The sequence below is a fragment of the Tamandua tetradactyla genome, chromosome 6, assembly GCF_023851605.1.
Source record: "Tamandua tetradactyla isolate mTamTet1 chromosome 6, mTamTet1.pri, whole genome shotgun sequence".
Classification (NCBI taxonomy): Eukaryota; Metazoa; Chordata; class Mammalia; order Pilosa; family Myrmecophagidae; genus Tamandua; species Tamandua tetradactyla.
In genome coordinates, this window is record NC_135332.1 from 62,680,114 (window position 1) to 62,694,387 (window position 14,274).

Genomic DNA, 14,274 nt, shown 5'->3' on the forward strand with positions numbered 1-14,274 from the left:
ATGTCCCTTCCCTGGTGAATCCACAAAGACTCGGCATCCTCAGGCACAGCAGCCACCAAAGGCCCCGTGTGGGACGGAGCTCAACCGCCTTCCCTGATTACAGTGACAATCGCCCGTCACCCCTTTGCCCTCTCTCCTTCTTGCTGGCCTGGTCTTGTCCCCCGCTCACCCCCCGTCCCGTCCCTCCCGTCGTGCCTTCCCAGCTCCTCACCTTCAGCATCATTGGCCGGAACGGCCTTCAGGACCAGCCCCGTGGCCCGCAGGGAGACAGTGACCTCACGCGCTCGGTGGCTGAGCAGGGCCTGGGGGGTGGGGGGTAGGGGGTACAGGGACATATGGGGGAGGTCCTCGGGACATCTCCTCCACATGCATCCCCACATCAACAGCGTGCGCCCCTCTCCCTGGCTTCCTACCCGTGCCCTCACGGGTGTCAGTGGGCACTAAGGGGCTAGCTGATATAAAGGCTTAAAGCATTTCGAGTCCCAGATGGCATCTCCTGGCTTCCAGATCCAAAGGACTAATTAATTATCCCCAATGCAGCGAAGTTCAAGCCACCAGTCAGCTAGTGAAGAAGATATTTTTGAGCAAGAGGCCATCCTTTTCATCCTCCCTTGTCTATACATGAGGGTAAACTGAACCCTTCATCCCTGCAAGACTTTCTGAAGGCTGGGAAACTCTGGGGGCAGCTTCCAGAAAAAGGGCAGAGAAGTCCTGCGGCTCCGCCCACTTTCCTCTCTCGGTCCCCGACACGGCTTCCCTCTGACTGCCCCTCCTGACCACGCCCATTGCACCCGAGCCCGAGCCGAAGCTGACCTTCTGGTAGCACATGGAGAGCTCAGCCCCTGCGCCCTCGGCCACGCCTCTCTTCTTGGGTGAAAAACCATCTGAGGGAAGATGAGAAGGGGCTGAAGGTCTGAGACTAGAGGTTCCCACGCCACCCCCCCCCATGCTGGCTCCCCCCCCCCCCCGCAGCTACTGAGGGCCACAGCGGTGCTGCTGGGTTTCCCAGCCTTTCTCCCCAAAGGGAAAGGCAGCCCCTCAGCAGCACCAAGCTGCCTTGCAGTCTGTGGGCTGGGTGGGGTGGGGGACTTGGAGGGAGCCCAGGCATTGCAGTCCTGGGATCCGGCAGGGGTGTGGGATGGAGAAGAGGCACTGACGTGAGGGCAGGGGCCGGAGGACCTTCTGGAAAAGGGACTCGGGGGAACGTGAGTCAGGATGAGCGTTGGGAAAGGGGAGCCAGGGGCTCACCTTTGGGGAGTTTGGAATCTTGGATCTTCACCTTGAGCTCAGTGAGGAAAACATCCTCTGCAGGGTCTTGGCTCAGGTCACTGAAGAAGATCTGGGGGAGGGGGGGTAGGAAGAGGGGGGAAGAAGGGTGGGGGAGGGAGGAGGGAAGGAGGGGGGTATGGGGGAGGAAGGAAGGGAAAGGGGGGGAGAGGAGGGGGAGGGAGGAAGGGGAGGGGGAAGGAGAAGGCTGACTCCTTAGGCCAGAGACAGCTTCCACCACCCCCCCCACGGCCCAAGGATGTGGACAGTTGGGAGACTGTCCTGGAGGAGGGCAGGTGCCCCCAACCCCATCTTGCCAGTGCTAGATTCTGAGCTGCATGCAGGGATTACCGGATCGCAATCTATCCATAGTTGAAGAAGCTCATCACTGAAAATCCAAACTACCTGTAGCCGCTACTGTCCAAAGCAGGTGGCGGGGTGGAAGGGGGTGGGGGAGCAGGGGACAAAATTCACATAAGTGGAGGGGCTTATAACATCCCCTGCAGACAACAGAGAGAGAGAGAGGGCCAAAGAGAAAATGTACACAGCCCCCTGCAAGGCACAGAGAGGCCTGAGACTGAGGGAGAGCAAGACTGGTGAGAGCTGATTTGGTGGGACACTGTGGACACTTGTCGGGGAGGAGAGGCTCCAGAGGGGAGAGGGGAGATGGGGGTGGGGGATGGGGGGAGGGAAAGGACATCAGAACAACAGGGAAGAGTGGCTAGAGGACTTCTGAAGACAGAGATGTGAGAAAGAGAAGAGTAGCCCCTGAGAGCGGGAGCTGGCCTGGCACTGTTGACCAGAAAGAAGGTCACAGAATGTTCACATGAGGCCAGGATGACGTGGCCACTCCACAATCCCATCCAAACTCAGCCAAGAACATGATTGTTGTGCAAACGACCCGCCCTTCTGCCTAACCTGGCAAATAGGAGTGGCTGCTGCTTCCTTCTGTAGCACAGCTTTAGCCTTTGAAATATGAATTATTAAGATACCCAATTACAGAATTCCTTCCACTTCCCAATAGCATCCAATCCAGAGCAAAGAAAACCCTGCTTTTATGTGTGTGTGTGTGTGTGGGGGGGTGCATGGTCTGGGACTCGAACCCAGGTCTCCCACATGGAAGGCAAACATTCTACCACTGACCCACCCATGCACCCAGCCCTGCCTTTTTAATCTTCCTGCAAACCCCTTGTGCTGGCTTGAAAGGAAGTATGCCCCCTAAGAAAAGGCATGTTTTAATATAAATCCCATTTCATAAAGGTAGAATCATCCCTATTCAATACTGTATATTTGAAACTGTAATGAGATCCACTCCCTGGTTGATGCGATTTAGTCAAGAATGGTTGTTAAACTGGATTAGGGGATGACATGTCTCCACCCATTTGAGTAGGTCTTGATTAGTTTCTGAAGTCCTATAAAAGAGGAAATATTTTGGAGGATGAGAGATTCAGAGAGAGCAGAGCAGAACCACATAGCCACGAGAAGCTGAAGTCCACCAGCCAGCGGCTTTGGAGATGAAGAAAGAAAACACCTCCCGGGGTGCTTCATGAAACCAGAAGCCAGGAGAGAAAGCTAGCAGATGACGCCGTATTTGCCATGTGCCCTTCCAGCCAAGAGAGAAGCCCTGACTGTGTTCACCATGTGCCTTTCCAGATGAGAGAGAAACCCTGAACATCATCAGCCTTCTTGAAACAAGGTATCTTTCCCTGGATGCCTTTGATTGGACATTTCTATAGACTGTTGTAATTGGGACATTTTCTCAGCCTTTAGAACTGTAAACTAGCAACTCATTAAATTCCCCTTGTTAAAAGCCATTCCGTTTCTGGTATATTGCATTCTGCCAGCTAGAAAACTAGAATACCCCTCATGAGCCCAAATCCTATAAAGAGTCCTTTCTAACAGCCTCTCCCCGAGACACTGCACGGCTCCCCCAGGCACAACTTCTCCCTCACTGCAGCTAGTCATTAAATCCAAATCAGCTACAAGTGTGCTCCTGGCTGACCGGCAGTGACAGATGTCTAATAATTTCATTTTTGCTATTTGTGGGTCTGAGATGTTTATTCCCTCCACCACCTTGGGAAGTTTGTTCCTTTGTTTGTTTTGTGTCATTTTGTTTTGTATTTTTGAAATCAAAGGAAAGGTACTAAATCCCTCATTTAGGTCAAAACCAGGAAGGAGATTAAAAAATAAAAAATCTACTACAGGACCCAGGGAAGAGAACAAGAATTAGCAAAGTTGGAACCTGGAGTCAGAGGGGGCATGAGAATATTTCATCCCAGGAGCCCACCGAAATCTCAGGATGAGGGTGGGGTTCAGTACTGCATCTTGCCTAGAACTTGGAATGGGCAGTTGAGCAAATCTTCATTTAGATTTTTATAACAGGTGACTCCAACTGAATTCTGGGCAAACATCTAAGAATGTTTGACCTTACATGACAACAGTTTGCTGTAGGGATCTGAGAGGATGGGACCTTCAGTGAATGGGGCACAAAGGACTAAGGAACGAGGGACTGAGACCCAGGAGAGCTCAAGAGCCACTTTTGTTGAGCTCTTATTCTGCACCGGCTCCTCTGTCAGGCATTGACATACATTTTCTCATTTAACCCTCACAACTGCCCTAGGAGGTAAGTGTCATTAGCCTCATTTTGGGGACCTGGACACTGAAGCTCAGAGATGAGTATCATGGTTCCTTATCTCAGCAGACTCATCATTTCAATGGGGGTGACAAACACATGCAGGTATATTATAGAGGAGAACCAGGAGAGAGGGTCACAGAGGTCTAGGGAGAGATGGGTGTGCTGGTTTGAAACTGTTATGTACCCCCAGGAAAGCCATGTTCTTCTAATCCAATCTTGTGGGGACAGACCTACTGTTGGGTGGGACTTTCTGATTAGGTTGTTTCCATGGAGATGTGACTCTGCCCATTCAAGGTGGGTTTTCATCCTTTTATTGGAGCCCTCTATGAAGATAATAAAAGGCAGAAAACATACAGCTCAGAGCCAAAACAGAGCAGATGCCTAGACACAGATGTTTGAAGATGCAGAAAGAGAATGCCCCAGGGAAACCAGAAGGATGCATAAGAGCTGAGAGAGTCGTTTGAAACCAGAAGCTGGGAGGGAAGGACAGCAGACATAGCTATGTGCCTTCCTGTATGACAGACACCCCAGACACCATCTGTCTTTTTTCAGAGCCAAGGTATCTTTCTCTGGACGCCTTAGTTTGGACATCTTTATAGCCTTAGGACCATAAACTTGTAACTTAATAGATTCCCTTTGTAAAAGTCAACCCATTTCTGGCATATTGCATTCCAGAAGCTTTAGCAAATGGAAACAGTAGGCATCAAGAAGGGAGAGAAATGTGCTTTAGTTTTTGTAATTCCAACACAGACACAGATACCATCTATTTAATTGTACAGTCCAAGGGAAAAAGCTGCAGTGGCCCACAGTGTCAGATGCAGTGGAGAGGTGCAGTAAGACAGGACTGAAGAATGTGCTTTGGGCCTGGCAATTAGGATGTCATTGCCAAAAAGAGTTTAAGAAAAGTCAGGGTACCATGGCTTGAGAATCGAGTGAGACAAAAGGATATGGAGATGGTGAGGACTGACCCCAAAGTCCTGGCTCCGGGGTGGACTTGTGATCTACCTCTTTTGACAGAGAAATTGGCATAAGGCTAAGCATTTTCCTCAGGGCTAGAACTTCTGCTGGAACTTTTGGGAAAGAGAAGCCCCCCTTCCACTGGGGTTGCTGAGCTAGAATAACGTAGACTGGAACTACTGCTGGTCATCTTGCCACCACAAGGTAAAAGCCCACCTGGGAAAGAAGCCAGCTTGGAATAATGCAGAGAGGACGGATGAGGGAGAGAGGGACAGGAGAAGGAGACAGAAAGATAGAAAATGCTGATGACATGGCTTGAGCTTTTAAATGCAGCTTTTCTGAAGACACCTCAACCCTGAAATTTTCAGGAATGTGAGTTAATAGAACTTTATTCTTAAGCCAATTTTTAAGATTTCTGTCATTTTTAACTAAAAGCTTCCTAACCAATTGTTCTAGTTTACAAGCTGCCAGAATGCAACATACCAGAAATGGAATGGCTTTCAAAAGGGGAAATTTAATAAGTTGCTAGTTTACAGATCTAAGGCCGAGAAATTGTCCCAATTAAAACAAGTCTATAGAAATGTCCAATCAAAGGCATCCAGGGAAAGATACCTTGGTTCAAGAAGGTAGATGAAGTTCAGAGTTTCTCTCTCAAGTAGAGGGGCACATGGCAAACACTGTCAGAGTTTCTCTCTCATCTGAAAAGGCACACGGTGAATGTGGTCAGGGTTTCTCTCTCATATCAGAAGGGCACATGGTGAATTGAACATGGCGTCATCTGCTAGCTTTCTCTCCTGGCTTCCTGTTTCATGAAGCAACCTGGGAGGCGTTTTCCTTCTTCATCTCCAAAGTTCGCTGTCTGGTGGACTCTGCTTCTCATGGCTGTGTCGTTCTGCTCTCTCAGAATCTCTCATTCTCTAAAATGTTTACTCTTTTACAGGACTTCAGAAAACCAATCAAGACCCACCCAAACGGGTGGAGACACATCTCCCCTAATCCAGTTTAACAACCACTCTTGATTAGGTTACATCTCCAGGGAGATGATCTAATTACACACAGTCTTGAATAGGGATTATTCTGCCTCTATGAAATGGGATTTAGATTAAAACATGGCTTTTCTAGGGAACATACATCCTTTCAAGCCAGCACACTAATATAAAACTGAAATCAGGGGTAGAGTTTTGCAAGAGAAGAGGGTAAAATTAAGGACTGGCTGAGTCCAAGTGGGGTGGAGGGTGGTAGGAATCCTTCCATTTCTGGCTTGGAATTTGGAAATCTTCAAGGTCCAGTAGCAAAGCAGCTGGTTAAACTGCTGCCTGCTTCACGTCAGGATGCAGGTCACGTGCCCACCAAAGCTGAGGCTTCAAGGGATTGGGCAGAATGAAGTCAGAATATAGGAGTGTGTTGGTCACTTCCAATAAAGGCCACTAATACAGAGATAATGGTCAGTAGACCCTGGTCATTCTTAGAGCAAAGAGGGAAGAACCGAGGACCTTCCAAAAGAAGTCCTTTCTGCCTGAGCCCATCGACAAGAGCCAGATGATCTTGGGAATCAAAGGATTTAAAAACCCAAATTTTCTGCCCCCAAATGAACACCAAAAACAGTATGGAGCTTGAAAACAAAGTAGAAAATAAGATTTACACCTGGAAAAAGTCTGATCCTTAGGCTCTCCTGTCTCAAGCCCCACTGCTGTTTACACCCTTCGTTGGAAAATAAAGGGAAACTTCATTGGCTTAAAGTCTTTCTTAGGTTATAGAGACAGAATGATGGGGGGGGGGGGGGGAAGGAGAGAGGGGATGGCTGAAAGGGTCAGATCCAAAAGGAGGTGGTGCAGTGGTCAAGAGCATAGAAGAAGAGGTTTCTCCTGAATTGGAGGAGGTCCACTGGGGAGGAGTCTGTGACAATGGGAAGGATGGAGATGCATCTCTAGGCAGGGATGGGAAGTTTGAGGAGACCTGATAGCCTCAATTTTTTTCAGTAGAGTAGGTGGAAAAGGGATTTGCTGAAATCCAAGGGCTTGAAGAAGGTGGTGAAGGTTGGAACAGCTGTATTCCAGAGGTAGAGGAGCTTGCCATGGGAGCACTGTGGTCCAGCTGAGGCTGGATTCCATGAATGCGTGGAAATGTCAAGCCATGGGGCTTTGGATTGGTTTTCCAGCTGGTGCTCAGGAGCCCAAGTTTAGGAAATGGTAAAGCATGCTGTGGCACTGCTCTGAGCTGGATTTTGCTGGGAAGGGAGGCAAGTAAAAACTGAGGGGTGAGGCTAGAGAGGGGTTCAGGTGAGAAACCGGCTGGGCAGGAAAGGAAAGAAAGTGGCTGGTGGGCGGTGAGGAATGGAAGAACCTGGCAGTCTCTATAAGGCTGAAGAGGGGTGTGGTGGAGAACAGGTGAGAGAACCCTGTGGGATGGGAGTCTGTGCTGCTCAGAGACTGGAAAAATAGAGTTCAAAATTTCTGAGGAAAAACGATTCCTGGCAAGAACACCCATATCGGTTAATCCTGGTTCCCAAGCCTCTGCAGCAACCAATTTCAAGGGGTCAAGGGCCCCATAAAGAAGATCTACTTCTGCTTGGATTTGAGATCTTAGAAGGTTATAAAAACCTGATTCATCCAGAGACTAAAAAGATAAAGTTAACAACTGAGAGTGATTTGTATTTGCACCTTGGGACCTCATGCTTCCCCAAAGCCAGATTACGTAGGCCATGGAGTCCTGGGGGTCAGCAGATTGACACGATGTGCCTGGAGCCCTGGTGGGAAACGTACCTTGACTGCGTAGATCTGGAAATAGATGGGTTGCATGCCCATGCGGACGTAGTAGGTGATGACATCCAGGATGAAGGGGTCCACAGTGTGGGATGTGTCCAGGGAGAGAGGCTGTGAGGGAGAAAGGCAGGGTCTTTAGCTACTTCTACATCGCTATGGGAGGTTCCACGTTCTTCCTAGAGAAACCCCCAAATCTCTACATACCCAGAGGGATGCACTAATCCAACTGTTCCTTCAACATGCTCCATACCTTTCCCACCACCCAATTTCCACTCCTAAACCAGAGCCCCAACATCCATCCATCCCCCGGGGGCGCTGATTCAGTTCAGTTCCACAAAGCCATATTGACCATCTCTCTGTGTAAGGCACTGCAGATGCCTGGGGGGAGACGAGATGCTTGAGAGTATAACTAAGGGTGAAAGAGCCTGGACTGGGTCCTGGGTCCTGGGTCCTTGGCTAGCCACTCACTAGCCAATTGTCCTCGAGCAAATTTCTCAACTCTCTGAAGCCCAAGTTTCCATGATCTGCAGTTACTTTCAGCTCTGGTAGGCTCTGAATCTATTAATAGACTAGTTACCATGTACATGTTATTGGGAAAAGACTATGCATTCTAGGCCTTCTTCAACCCCACGTGATTATTTGGCGTAATAACTGGGTTGTAAAGGCAAACATAACAGAACTCCTATATAGAATCATGGTACTAGAGTTGGAAAGAAGTTTAGCGTTGATCTCATCCAAATCAATCTACGCCTATAAATCCTCTCCTACTCTCCCATCTGGTCTATTGAAATTCTGCTCCCTTCAAAAATGTTGCACTGAGGAACTACCAAGTTATTCTAAAAATGCCGTCATTGCTTATGACATGTCCTTTCTCTTCTTGTAGAAACTGCTTTTAGAGTAAGTGTAAGGGCCACACAAATTGCTGACTGTCAAGGGAGGGGGAGGGGGAAGAATCCAAAGTCATATATGTGTCCTGATTGGGGGGGAGGGTGGATGTACTAACAACAGAATACAATGCAGATGCTTCCGCTGTAACGTTCTCCAGGATTTGATGAAAAAAGTACTTTAATACCCAGCCAAACTGTTCTTTGCATATATACAAAGACATTTTTCAGACAATCATCAGGGCAGAAAACATGCCCCCAAACACCTTTATCTGAAGGAAAAATATAAGGCATATCCCAACCAATCAAGCAAGACAATTGAGAGTACAGTAAGGTGGCAAGTTAAAAAATAATATGTAAAAATCAATAGCTTCCTCTTATACTAGCAATAATAACTAAGCAGATATAATGGGAGAAGTACCATTCACAATAGCCAGAAAAAATATTTAACGTGAGGAATAAGTTTAGCAATAAATGAGCAAAAGCTCTATTGTGAAAACTGTACAACTGTACTGAAGAATATACCAGAAGACTTTAATAAATGAAAAGCTATACCATGCTCCCAGAGGGGGAAATTAATATGCTAATGATACTAATTCTCCTCCAAATTTCAAACAAGATCCCAATGGGATTAAAAAGAAAAAAAAGGTTGATAATGAGATTCTAAAGCTTATCTGGAAAGATAAATAAATAAGCACAGCCTGGAAAGTTTTCAAAAAGAAGAGCAATGGAACAGGCTTACCCTGCCAGAAATTAAAATATAAAAGTGTTAATTTGTAAAAGAACGAATAAACCGACAAGAAAGAACAGGTACCCTGAAATAAGCTCAGTCATATGTTAGAATTTAGGAAGTGATAAAAATGGCATTTCAGAAAGATGGGGCAAGACGGTCTATGCAATAAGTAGCTTTCAGACAACTGGCTAAACATTTGGAAAAAATAAAATGACATACTTCACACTAAACATTAAAATGAATTGCAGATGGGTGAATTACTTAAACGTAAAAAAACTGAAACAATAGAAGTGCTAGGAAGAAATACTAGTGAATATTTATGTAATCCTGGCGTGGAGAAGGCCTTTCAAACCTGACTCCAAAGGCAGAAATCACAAAGAAGAAAGGAGGGAGGGCTCTCTTGGAGTATGTAAAAAAGATGAAACCTCTGTAAGTCAAAAACCACTAATGACAAGTGTTTAATACTCAGAATTTAAGAACTGTGCTATCTGAATATGTAGATTTCCCCCCCTTGTTGCCTTTATTTTAAATTGCTTTATGAAACTTACTGGGTAAACACAGGCTTTACAATGATTATATGGCTACTTTATTTAAATAAGTCTATGGTTAAGCTAACTGAGATATCCGTTGTTGGTGATTCTAAGTGGTGGTTCTGATTTGCCAAATTGAAAGGCAAGGGCGGGCAATGGTGGGTCAGCAGGCAGAGTTCTCGCCTGCCATGCCAGAGACCCGAGTTCGATTCCCGGCCCCTGCCCATGCAAAAAAAAAAAAAAAAGAAAGAAAGAAAGAAGGACAAACAGGCAAAGTGGAAAAAATGTCTGCAATATATAATAACAAAAAAGGGTAAGAGTCTCTTAATACATAAAGGGCCTTCTCAAATCAGTAAAAGATGAGCTCACCACGCCCCATCCCTCACCCCTCCCTCCAGCTGGGTGTGGGAGACGGCAGCGTGGTTCGTGGTTAGGCGAACCTGCTCTAGAGTTAAGTGCTTAGAACAACACCTGGCATATAGTAAGTGCTCAGCCAACACTGGCAGTTAAAATCATAGAGAAATTACCATAGGAGATTCCCAAAAGAAGAAAGGGAATTGGCCCACAACATATGAAAGGCTATTTGACTTCCCCTTTTTCAAGTGCCTGGCAAAAGGGGTGTGGATGAAGTTAAATCCTCTAACCGGTTAGGGACCCTGTCCCTCGATCCCACCCCTCCTCCCCCGGCAACGCGGGAGACCCACTCCTGAGGTCAAGGGAAAGGGCGATATTGGGAAACACAACCCTCCCATCCCGCAGCCCCCTGCCTGCGCGCTCGGCGCTCTCCCACCCGCCCGGTCCGCGCAGGACCGTCCCCCCTCCCGCGCGCCACCCCGTGGTCCCTACCATGGCCGCCAGCTTGTGGATGGCCGGGCACAGCGTGTTCACGATGCTCTCGTACCACGGGTCCGCGCGGCCCAGAAACGCCGCCAGCTCTCCCAGCTCGGGCTGCCCGGGTGCTGAGGGCTCCTGGGGTGTGTGTGTGGTGGTGGTGGTGGGGGCGATAAGCAGAACAGGGAGACTGTTAGGCCCTTTCTCAGGCGGGTCCCCAAATGCCACCGGCCTCCTCTCCGGTTCTAGGCAAATTAGCTTAGTGAATGTGATCAAATTCCTTACCGCACCCCGCCCCCCCGCCCCCGGGACCTCAATTTCTGCACCAGGTGAAGCGAAGTTACTACTTTGTTTTATACTTAAGCTGCAGTCAGAATACCTCTTGCCGAGGCTACTTGCTGGGGACAACGAAAAAAATAATCCTCTGCTTGAAGAGCTTTCACTTCAGTGGTGCCAGATAAAAAGCAGAGCGTGCAATAGAGAAAACTAAAGTGTGGCCACGTTTCTCCTCAATAGATGAATAAGCTTCCAAGGCCTGAACTTTCCTTTCGTGCATCCCAAGAAGTGTGTGAGTGTGTGTGTGTGTGTCAGAGCGTGGGGTATGAGAGCCTAATATTTGAGGAAAAGCTTGCTACTAATTCCATTAGGAAATAAACAAAAAAGAATGCCACCGCGAGAGCACGTGTCTCAGCCCACAGGGCTCCACTTTGTGGCTTCTGGAACAGACACCCTAAGGTCTCTCCCATCTCTGCTTTCTGAGGATGGGCGATTCCGTTTCCTGGAGCTGCAGGGCTGCGGGTGCGTCCCGCTCAGCCCCACCCCTTCTCCCTTCCAGATCTCTTCTCCATCCCCTCCCTTCTCCCTCCCTCCCACCCCTGCCCAGTCACCTTGGGCGCCAGCACCCGGATGTAGTAGAGCTGCAGGCTGAGCCTGGGGGTGAGACAAAACTTCTGGGTCTCTCGTTTCCTGGCAACGGGTAGCAAAGCAAGAGGGTAAGAATTTTTTGGCTTTCAACAGACTAGACTCCATTTCTCGGTTCTGCTCCTTATTATATCTTGACATTGGGCCTTTCTGACCCTGTTTCCTCATCTAAAGTGGGCGCAGTAATACCCACCCTGAAAGGTGGTGAGGGGACTTAACCAAGCTCATGAGCGTAAAGCGGCGAGCCCAGAGCCCCCCAACAGTAGATACACGGGAGCGGCACTGCGCAGGGGTCCCCTCCACCCCCACCCCGCCCCATCCTACCCTGGCCTCCGCCTCCCGAACTTCTTCTTTGGTTCCTTGATCTTTCATCAGCCCATGCCAGACCCACCTGTGCCCCTTCCGGTCCCTACCTGAGGCTGTGGTAGGCCTGGGCTAGGCGCCCCAGCATCCTGTCGTCCCCCAGCACCAGCACCCGGGCCGTGTGTAGCCGGGAAACCCCCGGCAGCAGTTCTCCATCCCCTCCGGGCCCGCCTGTTCTCCGGTGCAGCCCTGGGGGCCCGCTCCAGCTGCCAGGCATTAGGATGTTGGGGGGCCACGCCCGCTTCTTGATGCCCCCTTTGCGCTGCAACCCGGCGCACTCCACCTCGGGGCTGCCGGGGGCAGGCAGCTCGTCGGGCCCCGAGGGAAGGTCCCGTTCGATGCCGCTGTCAGTGGACAGCACTGACACCCGGGCTAGCCTGCCCGGCAGGAGGCCCTGCAGATCCAAGGCCTCCAGGTCAGCACTGAGGCGCAGCTGCGATTGCGGGCGGAGGAAGAGGACCAGTTCCTTCCCTGCGATGCGGAGAACAAGGGCACCGTCAGCTCAGAGGGGGTTCATGAGGCCGACGGAGCCGCACCCCAGAAAAGCCTGCAGTTCCATGTTTCTCAAACACCATTCAGCTGAACAGAAGCCCCACTAGATTCTTCACACAAAAACAAAGGTTCTGTGGACAACAAGGGTTGAGAAGCCTGCATGTTCTTGCCACCTCTTGTGGGCGTTCCCTTACAAAACAGACTCAAGGACCTGATAAGGTCTGCACTAAGGAAATCCGCTTCACCGAATCTTTTCACATTTAGCTGATCCCGGAGTCTTCTCTTTCACATACACCTATGAAGTCCTGCTATTCTGCTCCCCACCGCTTCCTCTGGGACACAGATACCAGACTATTAGCTCTGGGAAAGACTTTCAGACTTTTCTAGTCCACTTGCTTTTTATTACAGATGAGAACGTGAGTCCAGAGACAGAACTGAGTCTATGTAAGGTGACCCAGCAAATGCAAGGAAGTGTCAGAACTTGAACCCAGTTTCCCTGTCCAGTGCTTCCCCCCAACAGCCTTTCTGCATGCCTCTCTCCATTGAGAAGAGCAGGGGGACAGCAGAACAGGGAACACCAGAGTCGAGGCGAAGTGCCAGGGTGAGCAGGTCTGTCCAGATGGCCTCCTCCAGCTCTGGGGAACCCTCACATTCTTTTGTGCCTGCCCCCTTGAGGGCACTGCTGTTGGCATCAGGTTAGGCAGAGTGGCACTTTCTGGGCACACAAAGTCAGTGACTAATGCATGAAGCTCTTCTGACATAGGGGAAACGCATCCTTCTAGACCTGGGGACCAACTCATGGAAGAAGGGGCTGAGGACACACAGACAGACACACAGAGATCACTCTTTCCAGCCATCTCCCCACAGAGGGGCCTCTTTCTGCAGAGGTCAGAGGCACTCACAGAGCTGCTCCTCGCCAGTCCACAGGTGGAAGGTGATGTGGGGGCTGGGCAGGGGAATGCTTGGCGGCGGAGGGTCTGCCAGGAGGTCACCTGAAGAAAGGAGCAGACTGTGGACACCATGGAGCAGAGGACTATGGGATTCTCCTCTTTTGCCTGCAGCTCTTTCCCCTATTCCTGTAGAAGCGCCACCCAGATCTGGTCTGGTTGTTTTTCCTTCCATCCTTTCCTTTCCATCTCTGCCTCCCACCCTCACCCCCACCAGTCCATCCAGAGCCTATCCCTGCAGCTGTCACCTCCTTGCCCAAAAATTCTCAGCAGCCCGTTTCCTATAAACTTCTTGGCCCAGCATTTAGGATCCTTTGTAAACCAGCTCGCATTGTCTTTTCCAAACTTTTTGCCCATTCCTGTTCCCCGCTGCCCCTCAACCCTGTGCTGCAGTCATGTCGGTTTTCTTGGGTGCCCTAAATGCCCTGTTACATCCACCCGGGAGGCAAAGGCGTCTGCTTATGCTAGGGCGTCTTCCAGGATTGTGCACACAGTAGACACCCAATTAACATTTCTTCTCCCGGTGATGCTGAGGAGACCTCAGCGGCCAAGGGTTCAGGGCAGCAGGAGCCCTGTGTAGCCCGGGCAAGGACAGGACAGGGGAGACCTCCCCTTTCTGGAAGCTTTTCTGAGCACTAGACACAAGCGGTCCCTCCTGCCTGAGAGACCTTATTGTCTGCCCGCACAATGTAGGCTTAGGGTGTGACTTTTGTATCCCTGTTTGACTTCTGCACAGATATGGCTCCGTCCCTAGTGAAGCTGCAAGTCTCCTTATAATGTTTACTGAACACCTGCTACCTGCCAGGCACTTTTTCTACTTGCCTTGCCCATGCTATAATCATTTCACTGAACCCTGCCAGCAACCCTAGGCAGCAGGGTCTATTACTGTCATCATCTGACAAAGGAAGAACCAGGGGCGCAGACAGCTTAAGAAACAACCAGCCCAAGGATAT

The 14,274-nt window shown here is 49.6% G+C and overlaps 1 protein-coding gene across 2 annotated transcripts in view; it reads right to left on the reverse strand.

Moving 5' to 3' along the window:
• PIK3R6 (phosphoinositide-3-kinase regulatory subunit 6) overlaps positions 1–14,274 on the reverse strand; it is a 76,243-nt gene that overhangs the window by 11,361 nt on the left and 50,608 nt on the right. For both annotated transcript variants that reach the window (XM_077165956.1, XM_077165957.1), the window contains 8 exons: positions 13,277–13,366; positions 11,933–12,353; positions 11,486–11,564; positions 10,614–10,736; positions 7,621–7,731; positions 1,249–1,339; positions 814–884; positions 212–302 (listed from right to left, as the gene is read on the reverse strand). In XM_077165956.1, the coding sequence (XP_077022071.1) occupies positions 212–302; positions 814–884; positions 1,249–1,339; positions 7,621–7,731; positions 10,614–10,736; positions 11,486–11,564; positions 11,933–12,353; positions 13,277–13,366 (1,077 nt within the window). The remainder of the gene's footprint in view (positions 1–211; positions 303–813; positions 885–1,248; positions 1,340–7,620; positions 7,732–10,613; positions 10,737–11,485; positions 11,565–11,932; positions 12,354–13,276; positions 13,367–14,274) is intronic.